Source organism: Humulus lupulus, chromosome X (genome assembly GCF_963169125.1).
Source record: "Humulus lupulus chromosome X, drHumLupu1.1, whole genome shotgun sequence".
NCBI classification, from domain to species: Eukaryota; Viridiplantae; Streptophyta; class Magnoliopsida; order Rosales; family Cannabaceae; genus Humulus; species Humulus lupulus.
This window is the reverse complement of record NC_084802.1, coordinates 241,485,131-241,500,218: the sequence shown is the minus strand read 5'-3', so window position 1 is coordinate 241,500,218 and position 15,088 is coordinate 241,485,131. Positions and strand designations below refer to the sequence as shown.

General features: G+C 42.8%; 1 protein-coding gene across 1 annotated transcript; it reads right to left on the bottom strand.

Moving 5' to 3' along the window:
- Nucleotides 1–715: 715 nt before the first annotated feature.
- On the bottom strand, nt 716–1,195 carry LOC133806889 (uncharacterized). The gene has a single exon (XM_062244987.1). The coding sequence runs from the start codon at nt 1,193–1,195 to the stop codon at nt 716–718; it is 480 nt and encodes a 159-aa protein (XP_062100971.1).
- Nucleotides 1,196–15,088: the final 13,893 nt, after the last annotated feature.

The window sequence follows — 15,088 nt, the reverse complement described above, 5'->3', positions numbered from 1 at the left end:
TAAATTTGATCATTTAAATTCATTTTACCTATGTTTATAAATTTTGTTGTCAGATTCTATATTTATAATTGAATATAAATAATTAACTCCTACAATAAATATTCATAAAAATTAAGAAAAACATACTAAAATAAATAATTGACAAAGAAAGCAATAAAAGAACGACCAGATTTTGAATGGTTTTCAAAGAAAAGTCACACTAATATTTTTTATGACAATTTTTTTTTTGAATAAAAATGGACTACTTCATTAACTCGAATAATTTGCCAACAAAATATCGAACAACTCAGGGGAACATCACCCTTCCTGTAACTATGATTAGACAAAAAACCAAAAGCTCTAGCTAGATTATGAGCTACCTGGTTTGCAGATCATTTAACAAAACCCAAAGAAACATTTCTCAAATTAGACAATAAATCTTTGCAATCAGAAATTAAAAGGCCAAATGAAGAAAACATTTGAACAGAGCTCCGTATAGCTTGGACTACAATCAATTATTTGGTCTCCAATGTAACTTTCGGCAAGTTCTGAGTCTTGATCTAACTTAAAACTTCCTTGATGCCTATTGCTTGAAAAGCTCCGATGTTGAGATGAAAAAAACTTGCTTTCATGGTCCCAAGCTATCAACCCTATACCATATCTGCCAGAATCCTCAAACAAGGCTGCGTCGACATTCATCTTGATAGTGTTTTCCTCAGGTTTTAGTCCAAAGCTGTTAACCCTCACTATTAACTTGAAAAGACACATATGTAAAATAGCTTCTCACTTGAGCTTTTTGCCATTGATCAAGACTGATTCTTGCCAACAAAACCACTTCCTCTACCGACCTCCCTTTCTTCCACCAAACTACCTCATTCCTAACCTTCCAAACTTTCCAACACAGGACTGCTATCAACTCAACCTCTTCTTTATTCATTCTAACAAAGACAGATTGCAAACACCCAACCAACGAGCCATCTGCAGTTCCCACACCTGCCATCTCAGCTTTCAACCAACATGCTTGGACAAAAGTGCAATTTACCAAGTTGTGTATTATCGTCTCGGGCCCTTGATTACACTGAGGGAAAAGTGTCAGAACATGAACATGCTTAGAACGTAATTTCATATTTGTGGGGAGGCAACCAGATACTGCACGCCAAAGCAAATTCTTCACTTTTGGAGGGCTTTTAAGTTCCACAATCTCTTCAAAAAGCATGACTTATTCACCATATTCCCTTGCTCATTCAACTCTTGCTGCAATCTATAAGCGTTATTGACCGTGTAACACCTCAATATTTCCTTATTCCAATACCAGTTGTCTACTTCATAGCTAGTACTTAGCAGAATACCAATTATCAACTCCCTATCTCTGTCATTAAACACATCCTCTATTACATCCACATCACATTCTGTAATGCCCCGGATTCTCTAATGGGGTTTAATGGCTGGATTAGTAGGCCGGGAGGGTCATAACTGTTTAATTATGCCATTAAATGATAATATGCATGTTTATGAGAATTATATTATACTATGATGTTATATGAATGCATGTGGGTCCACATTTAATTATTATGATATTTTGGTAATTTGGCCCGTTGAGGGTATAATTGTATATTTGTATGCATGTCGGTGATATATTGTTGAGACCACATTATAATGTGGGATTGTTCGACCTATTTGGCATGAGACGATCATGGAATATTAATTAGCGGACTAGTCATAACAGGTTTAAGGTTGGGGCTCGGGATGAGTCTCGGGGTGATTTTAATGACTAGAGCGTTACCAGGAAGTAAAGGGTAATGGGATATAAATTATTGGTGTTTGAGATTATCGAGAATAGCGGGAATTGGAGAGTGTTAATTATGATTAACGAGATAAGTAGGAAATACCAATTTTGCCCTTGGGAGCCTTTAGAAACCCTTAATTGACCTAGGGGTACTTTGGTCTTTTCAGCCCTAGGATAGATATAAGCCATTTTAGGCAGTGAAAGAAGAGGAAAAACAGAGCATCTTAAAGAGCCTTCCCGTACCTTTTCTCCTTCAGTGTTCTTTGTGATTTTTGAGCCATCTTTGAGGATTCAAGCTTGGGAAGTAAGCCTTGGGAGTTTGGGAGTGTGTTCCACCATTGAAGAGCATCATAAGCTGAGCTTGGGGTAAGTTTATAGCCATTGAATTCTCTGGTTTGCCCTGTTCTGGTTCTATTTTTCTGTTGTGATTTCTAGGTTGAATACTTGGTTTTGTTGGGAGATTTGGCTAGGGTTCTTATGGTTGTGATGCTTGGGGTATGTTAGGATGGTTTTTGGGCTCATTTGGCACCAAAAATGGGATTTGAAAGCATTCCAAACAGGTTGGAATCGAAGGAGTCGAAGAAGAAGGTTACAAGGGAGTGCTGGTCTGGGGGTAGCGCTACAGCGCCCACCCTAGGGCGCTATAGCGCTACACAGGATTCTTTTGGGAATTTTGGGGGTTCTGAGAATAGTGCTGGGGCAATAAGGAGTAGCGCAGTAGCGCTCCTCCGTTCCTTCAGAATTCCGTTTTTAGTGTTTTTAGGTGTTTTTGGCTTCGGGTTTCAATCCTTAAGGCCCGGGATCGAATCTACTCACCGTGTGGGCATGTTTCGAGGTCCCGAGAGTGGGGTTTAGGTTAAGACCCTTTCAATGTTGATTTTCATTAATGGAGGTTATAATTGGTTGTGATTAGGTAACCGCTGAGGGACAAAAAGTTTGATCGTTCTTAGGAGTAGTTCTTATTATATTTCTCGCTCGAACAGGAGGTAAGAAAATTGCAGCCTGTGCATATGACATGCATGATTGTTGTTGACGCATGTTGGTTGATAAATGTGGAAATTGATTGCATATTAAATGCTAGCGAATGTTGTTTACTTGCGTATGGCACTAATTTGTCAGGGATGGCACTGGTCGCGTATCACTGACCTAAGAGTCAGAATGGCATAAGCGTCCTGAATGCAGGGCCGAATGAAGATTAGATCTAATCGATATCAGCGTTGAATGACTCTATGGCATTAATGCTGGACCGACCCTAAGGTCGATGAAACTTATAAGCGCTTGACTAGTCTAAGTTAGTTACTCAGAGCCAAGGCCTAAGGCCTAGGTGACCGTTTGTCACATGGCTAGGGAACGATGTTCCAGGGTTATGACTCTATGGTCATGAGGAAGGTTATGTTGGTGACTAGTCACCATGCACCTATCCTGTTTAAGCTAGTGAAAGGTTCACTTATCTGTTAAGCCCCGGTGACCCTATCGTCACATGGCTAAAGGGAGCTGTACCCACCTTAGTGACTTTTGTGACTATCACTTACCTGTTTGGACTGAAAGTCCTGAATGATTATTATGATCATTGTTGATATTATATCATGCTATATTGTGTTTTCTTGCTGGGCCTTGGCTCATGGGTGTTACGTGCTGCAGGTAAAGGGAACGAAAATCTCACCCAGCCTTGAGTGGAGAGCTTAGATGGTGATGTGTACATATGCGGCCGCTTGACCACCACTGGCAAGGAATTCTCAGAGGAACTAGGGGTTTACCTTATTTTTGCCGCTTAGATCGGCAGGTTTGTAAATTTGGTAAATAATGACCATTTTGAGTTGTAAATAACTTGTAAATGTTTTTATGGGCCCATGAATATTTTTATGTATTTAATAAAGTATATCCTTTCTTTTTTATTGTTTTTCCACCTTAGCTTGTTAATAACACTTAGAAGCACGTTTTTAACCAAAGGACTCGAATAGCGAGTCAAATTTCCAGTTCACCGATCACCATAACTGTTCTGGGGTAACCAGGGCATTATAGCTTAGTATCAGAGCATGCCAAGGTTAGGGTTCCTGTAGACTGGCTAGGCTTGTACACACATCACTGAAGTCAAGCTCAACTCATGGTTTGGTAACTATTTATGTAGTTATATGTATAACTGCTTAAATATAGTATATATGCTTTACCTGTATGCATGAGACACCATGTTAAACCTGTGCCCTGAAATATTATATCCTCAGCAAATGTGTGTTAATTAGTACTGAGATTGCTGGAACATATTTATTAATATGGTTGATTGTGAATATTATGTGATACATGCTAAGTGTTAAATGCTATAAACATGTATCTGCCTGTATAATTGTATGACTGTGAAATATGATAATTGTCTGCTTGTTCTTGGACCATAAGGCGGTAAGAGGTTTAGTTATTACTACATGACTGGCCGTATTGATCAATGTTTCAACAAGGTATAACAGATAAGAATGAATCCATGGAAGATAGATACTTCAGCTGGCCAGAGTGATCAGGGCTAGAATAATAATAATAGTCAAGGTCAGGAGAATGACCAGTCACAGATTCCATAGCCAGCTCTTATTAACTGGTAGCAGATAATTAGTGATCTGCAGGCAACAGTGTTGAGACAGGGAGAAGAGCTTCATCTCTTAAGACAGCAGCAAGTGCCTAAAATGGCTAGTGTATCAGAGGCACCTCTTGTGTCGGTGCCAGCAGTAGAGCATCTGCCTAAGGTTGGAAATAAATTGGAGCCTCTTTATGAAAGGTTCAGGAAGCAACAACCTCCAGTATTTGAGGGCAGTGCAGATCCTGCCAAGGCAGAGTAGTGGATGAGTATGATTACCACTATCCTTGATTTCATGAGGGTATCTGGTAATGAGAGGGTGGCCTGTGCCAATTATATGTTTCAGGAGGATGCCCAGATTTGGTGGGAGGTGATTACCAAGACCAAGAATGTTAATGCCCTGAGTTAGGAAGAGTTTCAGACTCTATTCAACGAGAAATATTAAAATGATGCCATTAGGGTAGCTAAAGCTGAGGATTTTATTAGGCTACTTCAGGGAAATTTGTCAGTGACTGAGTATGCCTTAAAGTTTGATCATTTGGCGAAATTTTCCATGGAATTGGTACCCACTGATGGGACCAGGAGAGAGAGATTCCTTCAAGGCCTACAGCCTTGATTAGCCCGTGATGTATGTATCACCACTGTGGCTGGGGTTACTACCTATGTACAGGTGGTTGAGAAGGCACTCATAGCTGAGAGTGCAGAGAACAGGATCTGGCGGGATAGTGCAGCCAGAAAGGATTTCAGGAGGACAGCCCCTCCATTTGTGGGTTTTGGTAGGGGTATAGGCCCCAGTGAGCAGAAGAGGAAGGTTCCTGACACCTTCCCAGTTCCAGTTCCTGAAAGGCGGCCCCTTGGTATTTCAATGGGTCGTTCAGGTGGTAGTGAAGCTTGGAAGTCTTTTCCAGAATGCCCTAGATGCAAGAGGTGTCATTTGGAAGAGTGTAGGGAAAGGGCCTGATTCTCTTGTGGAGCAATAGGTCATCTTAAAAAGGATTGTCCTAAGGCAAGAAAAGAAGAACCCAGAAAGCGGACAGCTTGACCCTAGCTCGAGTGTTCGCATTGGCTCAAGCTGAAGCTGAGGCCTCTCCCTCAGTTGTTACAGGTCAGCTTCTTAGTGCTGGAACCCCTTCTAATATCTTGATTGATTCTGGTACTACACATTCTTTTATTGCTAGTAGTATTATTGATAGACTGTGTAGACCCTGTGATTTTTATGCTGTGGGGTTTGGAACTTTGGTACCCACTGGAGAGTTGGTGGTATCCAGGAGATGGGTCAGATCCTTGCCAGTGACAGTGGAGGGCAGAGAGTTGTCAGTGGATTTGATAGAGTTGGTTATGACTGACTTCGACATGATATTGGGTATGGATTGGTTGGCAAAGTATTGGGCAACCATTGATTGCAGAAGGAAGATGGTCACCTTTAAGCCTGAAGGTGAGGATCCTTTTGTGTTTGTTGGAACTGTGCATGGACCTCGTATACCTATGATTTCTGTACTGAGGGCTAGGGATTTATTTCAAGGAGGTTGTATTGGATTCTTAGCCAGTGTGGTTGATACCACTCAGGTCGTGCCAGTGAGACAAGAAGACCCTAGGCTTATTTGTAAATTCCTGGATGTGTTCCCAGAAGATTTTCCAGGATTGCCACCACACAGAGAAATTGAGTTCGTGATAGAACTGGCACCAGGGACGGAGCCAGTGTCTAGAGCACCTTACAGAATGGCCCGAGCTGAGTTAATGAACTAAAGGTACAGTTGCAAGAGCTGTTAGATTTGGGTTTTATCAGACCTAGTTTTTCACCTTGGGGTGCGCCAATTCTTTTTGTGAAAAAGAAGGATGGTTCTCTTAGAATGTGCATTGATTACAGAGAACTGAATAAGTTGACAATTAAGAATAAGTATCCCTTGCCAAGGATAGATGATATGTTTGATCAGTCGCGAGGCAAAAAGGTATTCTCAAAGATCGACCTTCGTTCTGGTTATCATCAGTTGAGGGTCAAGGAGGGGGACATACCGAAGACTGCTTTTCGTACCAGGTATGGGCATTATGAGCTCTTAGTCATGTCTTTTGGATTGACTAATGCCCCTGCTGCTTTTATGGATCTGGTGAACAGAGTGTTCAAGGATGATCTAGACCAGTTTGTGATCCTCTTAATCGATGATATTCTGGTATATTCTCAGTCTAAGTCAGAGCATGAGCAGCATCTGAGGTTGGTTCTATAGAGACTGAGGGAACACAGGTTGTTTGCCAAATTCAAGAAATGTGAGTTCTGGATATCTCAGGTATCCTTTCTTTGGAATATTGTCAGTAAGGAGGGGATTAAGGTAGATCCAGCAAAGATTGAAGCGGTCAAAGATTGGCCAAGGCCAAAGAATGCTTCTGAGGTTAGAAGTTTCCTTGGATTGGAAGGTTATTATAGGCATTTCGTGGAAGGGTTCTCAAAGATAGCTAGTGAATTGACTGAGCTGACACGCAAGAGTCAGAAATTTGTGTGGTCAGATAAATGTGAGAACAGCTTCTAGGAACTGAAGCAGAGGTTGATTAGAGCTCCAATTTTGACTCTCCCGACAGATCAGGAGAAGCTTTTGATTTATTGTGATGCTTCTCATCATGGTTTGGGCTGTGTTCTGATGTTGTCAGAGAAGGTAATTGCTTATGCTTCTCGTCAGTTGAAGAAGTATGAAAAGAGATATCCCACTCATGATTTACAGTTGGTAGTTGTGGTCTTTGCTTTAAAGATATGGAGGCATTATCTTTATGGGGAGAAGAGTGAAATCTACATAGACCACAAGAGCCTGAAATACTTCTTCACTCAGAAAGATCTTAATATTAGACAAAGGCGTTGGCTGGAGTTAGTAAAAGATTATGACTGTGAGATTTTGTATCATCCAGGAAAGGCGAACATGGTAACTAATGATTTAAGCTGAAAGGGTCCGGGACAGGTTTATGGTGCGAGGCTGATAGCCAGAGAGTTAGCAGATGATATGACTAGAGCTGGTATAGAGTTGCTGGTGGGCCAGTTGGCTAATATTACACTATAGACTACGCTATTGGAGAGAATGAAGGAGGGTCAGTTGAGTGATCTGCAACTGATCAAGATCAGAGAGGATGTATTGGCTGGAGCATCCAGAGGTTATACAGTGTCTGGGTTAGGCTTGTTGAGATACAAAGGGCGGATATGTGTTTCGTTAGACACTGCTTTGAGGCGAGAGATTCTGGATGAATCTCATACTACACCTTACTCTTCGCATCCAGGCACCACGAAGATGTATCAGGATGTGAGATTGTTGTATTGGTGGCCGGGGTTGAAGATAGATGTAGCGGAATATATGGCTAAGTGCTTGACATGTCAGCAGGTCAAGGCTAAGCATCAGAGGCCAGCAGGGTTATTGTAGCCTCTGGATATCCCAGAATTGAAGTAGGAGGACATCACGATGAATTTCGTGGTGGGCTTACCTAGGACTGCTGGTCAGCATGATTCTATTTGGGTGATAGTGGATCGCTACACCAAGTCAACTCACTTTTTTCCAGTGAGGACTACTTATACAGTTGACCAGTATGCAGATATCTATGTGAGAGAGATATTGCGCCTCCATGGAGCACCTAGGTCGATCGTGTCAGATCGGGACCCTACTTTTACTTCCAAGTTCCGGGGAAGTTTGCAGAAGGCCATGGGGACACAACTGAAGTTCAGTACTCTTTATCATCCTCAGACAGATGGGCAATCTGAGAGGACGATCCAGATATTGGAAGACATGCTGCGAGCATGTGTACTGGACTATGGTGGATCTTGGAGTAAGTATCTGCCTTTGATAGAGTTCTCCTACAACAATAGTTACCAGTCTACCGTTGGAGTTGCACCTTAATAGATGTTGTATGGTAGGAAGTGTAGATCTCCCATTCATTGGGATGAGATAGGTGAAAGGAGATACTTAGGTCCTGAGGCAGTTTAGAGGACCAGTGAGGCCATTGAGAAGATTAGAGCTCGGATGCTCGCTTCTCAGAGTAGGCAGAAAAGTTATGCAGATCCCAAGCGCAGGAATGTGGAGTTCCAAGTGGGAGACTATGTCTTCCTTAGAGTCTCGCCATGGAAAGGGGTGAGAAGGTTTGGGAAGAAAGGAAAGCTGAGTCCTAGATTTGTAGGTCCATTTGAGATCCTGGAGAGGGTTGGTCAAGTGGCTTACAGATTGGCTTTGCCTCCGGTGTTGTCAGCCGTGCATAATGTATTTCATGTTTCATCTCTTCGGAGGTATGTGTCTGATGTGAGCAATATTTTAAGTTACGAGGATCTAGAGCTTGAGCCAGATCTCTCCTTTGAGGAGCAGCCAATCCAGATACTTGACAGAAAGGATAAGGTCCTCAGGAATAAGACGATACCATTGGTTAAGATATTGTGGAGGAACAACAAGATCAAGGAAGCGACCTGGGAGCTGGAGTCAGATATGCAGAGTCAGTATCCCGAGTTGTTCAGGTAAATTTCGAGGGAGAAATTTCTGTAAGGAGGGGATAATTGTAATGCCCCGGATTCCCTAATGCGGTTTAATGGCTGGATTAGTAGGCCGAGAGGGCCATAACTGTTTAATTATGCCATTAAATGATAATATGCATGTTTATGAGAAATATATTACAATATGATGTTATATGCATGCATGTGGGTCCACATTTAATTATTATGATATTTTGGTAATTTGGCTCGTTGAGGGTATAATTGTATATTTGTATGCATGTCAGTGATATATTGTTGAGACCACATTATAATGTGGGATTGTTCGAGCTAATCGGCATGAGACGATCATGGAATATTAATTAGCGGTCTAGTCATAACAGGTTTAAGTTCGGGACTCGGGATGAGCCTCTGGGTGATTTTAATGATTAGAGCGTTACTGGGAATTAAAGGGTAACGATATATAAATTATTGGTGTTTGAGATTATCAAAAATAGCGGGAATTGGAGAGCGTTAATTATGATTAACGAGATAAGTAGGAAACACCAATTTTTCCCTTGGGAGCCTTTAGAAACCCTTAATTGACCTAGGGGTATTTTGGTCTTTTCACCCCTAGGATAGATATAAGCCATTTTAGGCTGTGAAAGAAGAGGAAAAACAGAGCATCTTAAAGAGCCTTCCCGTACCTTTTCTCCTTCAGTGTTCTTTGTGATTTTTGAGCCATCTTTGAGGATTCAAGCTTGGGAAGTAAGCCTTGGGAGTTTGGGAGTGTGTTCCACGATTGAAGAGAATCATAAGCTGAGCTTGGGGTAAGTTTCTAGCCATTGAATTCTCTGGTTTGCCCTGATTTGGTTCTAGTTTTCTGTTGTGATTTCTAGGTTGAATACTTAGTTTTGTTGGGAGATTTGGCTAGGGTTCATGTGGTTGTGATGCTTGGGGTATGTTAGGATGGCTTTTGGGTTCATTTGGCACCAAAAATGGGATTTGAAAGCATTGGAAATAGGTTGGAATGGAAGGAGTCGAAGAAGAAGGTTTCAGGGGAGTGCTGGTCTGGGGTAGCACTACAGCGCCCACCCTAGGGCGCTATAGCGCTACACAAGATTCTTTTTGGAATTTTGGGGGTTCTGAGAATAGCACTGGGGCGCTAGGTAGCAGCACTATAGCGCTACTCTGTTCCTTCAGAATCCCGTTTTGAGTGTTTTTTGGTGTTTTTGGCTCGAGGTTTCAATCCTTAAGGTCCGGGATCGAATCTACTCACCGTGTGGGCATGTTTCGAGGTCCCGAGAGTGGGGTTTAGGTTAAGACCCTTTCAATGTTGATTTTCATTAATGGAGTTTATAATTGGTTGTGATTAGGTAACCGCTAAGGGACTAAAAGGTTGGTCGTTTTCAAGAGTCGTTATTATTATATTTCTCGCTTGAACAGGAGGTAAGAAAACTGCAGCCTGTGCATATGACATGCATGATTGTTGTTGACGCATGTTGGTTGATAAATGTGGACATTGACTGTGTTATCCCCAAAATTTGAAAATGATGACGTGGCAATAGAAGTGACAAATGGCAAGGAATGGTCAGGTAATCTGGCTTAGGAGTGACCCGGTAGACTAGTGAAGATTTTTGACTGACCAGTCAAGTGTCATGACCGACCAGTCATGACCTTGGCCGACCAGTCACATGCTTGTCCGCCCAATCGATGCCCTTGGCTGACCAGTCATGTCCTTGGCCGACCGGACAAGTGCATGTTCGCCCAGTCAGGTGCATGTCTGCCCAGTCGGGTGCATGTCTGCCCAGTCGGGTGCATGTCTGCCCAGTCAGGTGCTTGTCCGCCCAGTGAAGGTTTGGCTGACAAGTGAGGAATTTTGGCCCTTCATTTTTCAGTTTATGTGGACCGACTAGACAGAGCAGGGCTACGCAAAAGATCCCAGAAACGGATCAACAAGAATCGGTCGTACCTACGCGGGAATCTCTCGGATTATCCCATAAATATAGTGTATCTTTGTATTTTGAATATTATTATTAATTAAATATAGTGAGAATAGCAAAATATCCCGATTATGGGGGACATCATCTGTACGATCCTGAGCCTATAAATATAAGGCTCACGGCATCATAAGGGGGGTTTGGATTCTAATTTTCTTGAGAGAGTAATTGTATCTTGAGAGAACTCTTGTATTCTTTTAATCTGCACTGAAGAAACTCAGTTGACTCAGGTTCATCTGATCTTGAGTGTAGATCTATAATCATAACTATAAGTGGATTAGGCTATTGCCAACATATTGGGGCTGAACCACTATAAAAATTGTCTGTGTCTATATTTCTCTTGAAGGTTTTTTGTCGTTTTTGACATCTAAAGTCGCCACTCTAGATTGAGCATCCACTAGTTGATCATTTAAGACCTTGATCAATTCCTTATAGTCTACTGCTTGGTGCTGAGGGTGATTGATGGTGATGAGCGACTGCATGGAAAACAGGAGGTTACTACAAGTAAAAATATTAATAACAAACTGTCTTGTGATATAATACTTACATTCATCAGCTAAGCGAGCCCTCTTTGTAAGACAACTTCAACACTAAGTCGAGGTAAGGATTCAAAGCTTTGAATCGTTGAATCATCGTGGAGAGTCTGGTCAAGCAGTTCCTTCCCAATATTACCGGCAGTGCGAAGGGCCTCACTCAAGCCAGTCAGGCGAGTAGGGGTTAGGCTCGCAGAGGGAGGAATCGAGGAAGGGTTCAGCTGCGGGATTGTAATTGAATCCTCAAGTTGTCTCCCTTGGTTGGTCGGAGTTGTCCTTGGGACTTTTCTTGCGGGGGTGGAGCCACTTCCTTCCCCAGATTTCCTCTTTTGGGAAAGAGAGGTGTTGTATTGCCTGAACATCTCTGAATCTGCAAAAGAGTAAACACAAGATTTGTTAGTAAAAAATAAAGCAATATGTGGATAAATATTTTACAACTACCAGACAGCTCTATAAATCCTATATAACCAAGTTATTTAAAATCAAACATTTCACTATGACTACTAGACTTGAGTTTAGGATTTGGTCAAGGAAGTCATCCTCTTCATCAGATGATGAGCTTGAGTCTCTATGAAGCTGGATGGTCTTTCCTTTCCCAGGCTGTGTGGGAATAACACGTCTGCATTGGTCCTCTGGCTGGGGTTCCCTAATGATAAGGTCACCTAGTCTGCGAGAGTGGGGAGATGGTCCAGAAGAGAACTGATCGGTCACTACCTCAGTAACGGTGTTGGACTGGTTGGTTGCATTCGCCTCCTCAGTAGTACTCTCTACCATGATGTTCTGGTTACTTGGTAACAGTCCCACCATTTGAAGATTATCCACAGTAACCAACTCTTTCACATTCTTCTCCTCGGTGCACATATTAGCCAACTCCTCTGCTCGGGAAAACATTTCTTTGGTAGGCAAGGGCTGGTGAAATGGACCTGCGTGTGTGAAGGCCAAGTTGTTGGCTTTGATATCTGAAGTGAGAAAATACTCGGTATAGTATTTTCCAGGATTGGACTTATGAGCGATACCATGGAGGTATTTAATCCCTTTATGCCTATGGAAGAGGTGGAAAAAACCTGTATTCTTGTGGCTCGGGTTGGTTCTAAAGTAAAAAAGATAGTGTATCTCGTGAGGAGTGGGTGGATCCCAGCCTTGCAGGAAGTAAAGGATGTATAGAGCGGACAATGCCTGAATCCCATTGGGAGCAATCTGGAAGGGAGAGACGTTGAAATAGTCTGCTACTGACCGAAAGAAGGAATATAGCCGGATGGTAGCTCCTGCGTATACATGATGCCTAGACCAGGCACAGTAAGGTCTGCCAGGCTTGTTGGCTCTCTAATGAGGGCACGGACATATCACGTTAACCCCTCTCAGGCCCAAGGCTTGGATGTGTTTGTCGAACATCCTAGGGTTAAGTTTCGAGGGTTTCGCTGTAAACAAAGAAGGTGTTTCTTCTCCTTCTTTTCTTGGTTTTTGAACAGCTAAACGCTGGATCTCAGCAGTAAATTTTTGAGAAATTTTTCTCCGAGGCTTACTGGGTTTTTGCGTCTGGTGGGGTGGTTTTGAAGAAGCCGCAGTTCGGACCTCACTGCGTTCCACTACTTTTTGTACCGCTCTGCGAGCTACCTGAGGGACCTGGTCCTGAGGAAGTTTGTTAGATTTCTTTACTCTCATTTCTGACTGTTCAGCCTGTTGATTGAGGAACTGCTCCTCGTGGAGGAAATATAAGCATGATCGGGGGAGGATTTTTTTAAAACAGCGAAGGCGATCCTCAGGAGTGCGACTGCTAGGAGACTTCGACGAAGAATCGCTGCTTTGAGGAGTATCGCTCGATTGCGGGATGGAAGTGTCAGAGTTTGTATGATTGTCACCTCCCCTGTAGTCAAAGCGATTCATCTACAAAAAATAAATGAGGGGAGGTGAGTAACCAAACAAATATAAGTCAATTGATTCAGGAAAAATATTTATTTACTACTCAGGAAATATTTTATTGGGTAGTAAAAATATTTTTTACTCCGTGGAATGAACGTGTGTGAAGGAAAAAATAATGCTTGAATTTTTTAAAACCCTAAGGCTTGGGAGCGTGTCAGACCAATTGGGTGAGGCGTCCGAGCAACGTGCCGAGGTGTCCGAGCGGATGCTGGGGTTCCAAGCGCATGCGCGTTTCTGGGCAGCTACGTGTCATCCGAGGAGCTGCTACTGTGCCTGTCCGAGGAGCTCATGCGCGCGTCGAGGGATGTGCCGAGCCATCCGAGCAGTGGCCGAGGGGCTCCGTATTGGTTCCGAGGAGCGTAGCATCATGGTGTCCGAGCGGATGGCATCATGTATCCTTCAGATGGATAGACGTGGTGTTCGAGTGGAGGCGTGGAGTGTCCGAGTAGATGCGCGCCATGACTGATCAGTTAGGATATTGATCGAGCGGATGGCATAGAGTCCGGTCGGTTGGCACGACGTCCAAGCGAATAAAGGAGCGCATGAACCCATGGAGTGCCCGAGGGGATACTCGTCGTAGCCGATCGGTTGGCACAGGTGTCCGAGCGGGTGTAGGAGCAATCACTCGGGTGGCATCCGTGCCCGAGCAGCCAAGGGCATGTCTGAGTAATGGTGCCCTTGCATCCGAGTAGTTTAGGACGTGACCAAATGTCCAAATGGTTCAAGGAATATGACCGATTCTCCCTAAAACCATTTCAATAAAAAAAGGCCCTAAATTCCATCTAGCACAAACACAATTCCTCATCCAAAATACATAACAACAAGATCAAAAGGGGTGATTTGGAAGGTTTCAAATGTTCTAGAGACCCTATGTATATCATCCATTGCCCATAAACCCGTATATGTGATTTAGGTTGAATAATTCATTTTTCTTTAAATTTCCATGAAATTGAAGATAAAATTGAGTTACCTATAACCTAAACAACATCAAAACAACCACAAAACACATTGTATTTCAAAGATTCATACACAAATTCAAGGGGAAAGTTTCCTATGGGGGTTTCTGCCTACTCATGTTTTTCTTAAATCTTTGAAAAGAAAAGAAAAAAACATAAGTGGAGATGAAAGAAGGACTTACCCAATCTTGAAGAACCCTTGGATTTGGTTGAAGAAATTGGAGCTTTTCCTTGAAATCTTTGAACTTTCGGCCAAGCAGAAAATCTATGGGGTATTCGGCCAAAGAGGGAAAAAGAGGAAAGATGAGAGAAATTTTTGCTCTCTTTTGCTTATGACAGTATGAGCACATATGGGTCAATTTAAAGAAAAAAAAAGTGGAAATTGCCACTTATTTTTAGACCCTTGGAATTCTTTGAGTATTCTTTCTCCCCACGATTGTGAGCAGTTCATTCCAGTGATCATGGTCTGCTATGGAGTCGTGGTCTGTTGCATGGGCGGGAAAATGAACAGTTGGATTTTTTTATTGTGCCGTCAGCAATGGAGAAAAAACTTTATTATGTGAGAACATCATATAATAAACTTGGGGGGCAAATGTTATCCCCAAAATTTGAAAACGATGACGTGGCAATAGAAGTGACAAATGGCAAGGAATGGTTGGGTAATCTGGCTTAGGAGTGATCCGGTACACCAGTGAAGATTTTTGACTGACCAGTCAAGTGTCATCACCGACCAGTCATGACCTTGGCTGACCAGTCACATGCTTGTCCACCCAGTCATGACCTTCGCCGACCAGTCACATGCTTGTCCGCCCAGTCGATGCCCTTCGCCGACCAGTCATGTCCTTGGCCGACCGGACAGGTGCATGTCTGCCCAGTCAGGTGCATGTCCGCCCAGTCGGGTGCATGTCCGCCCAGTCAGGTGCTTGTCCGC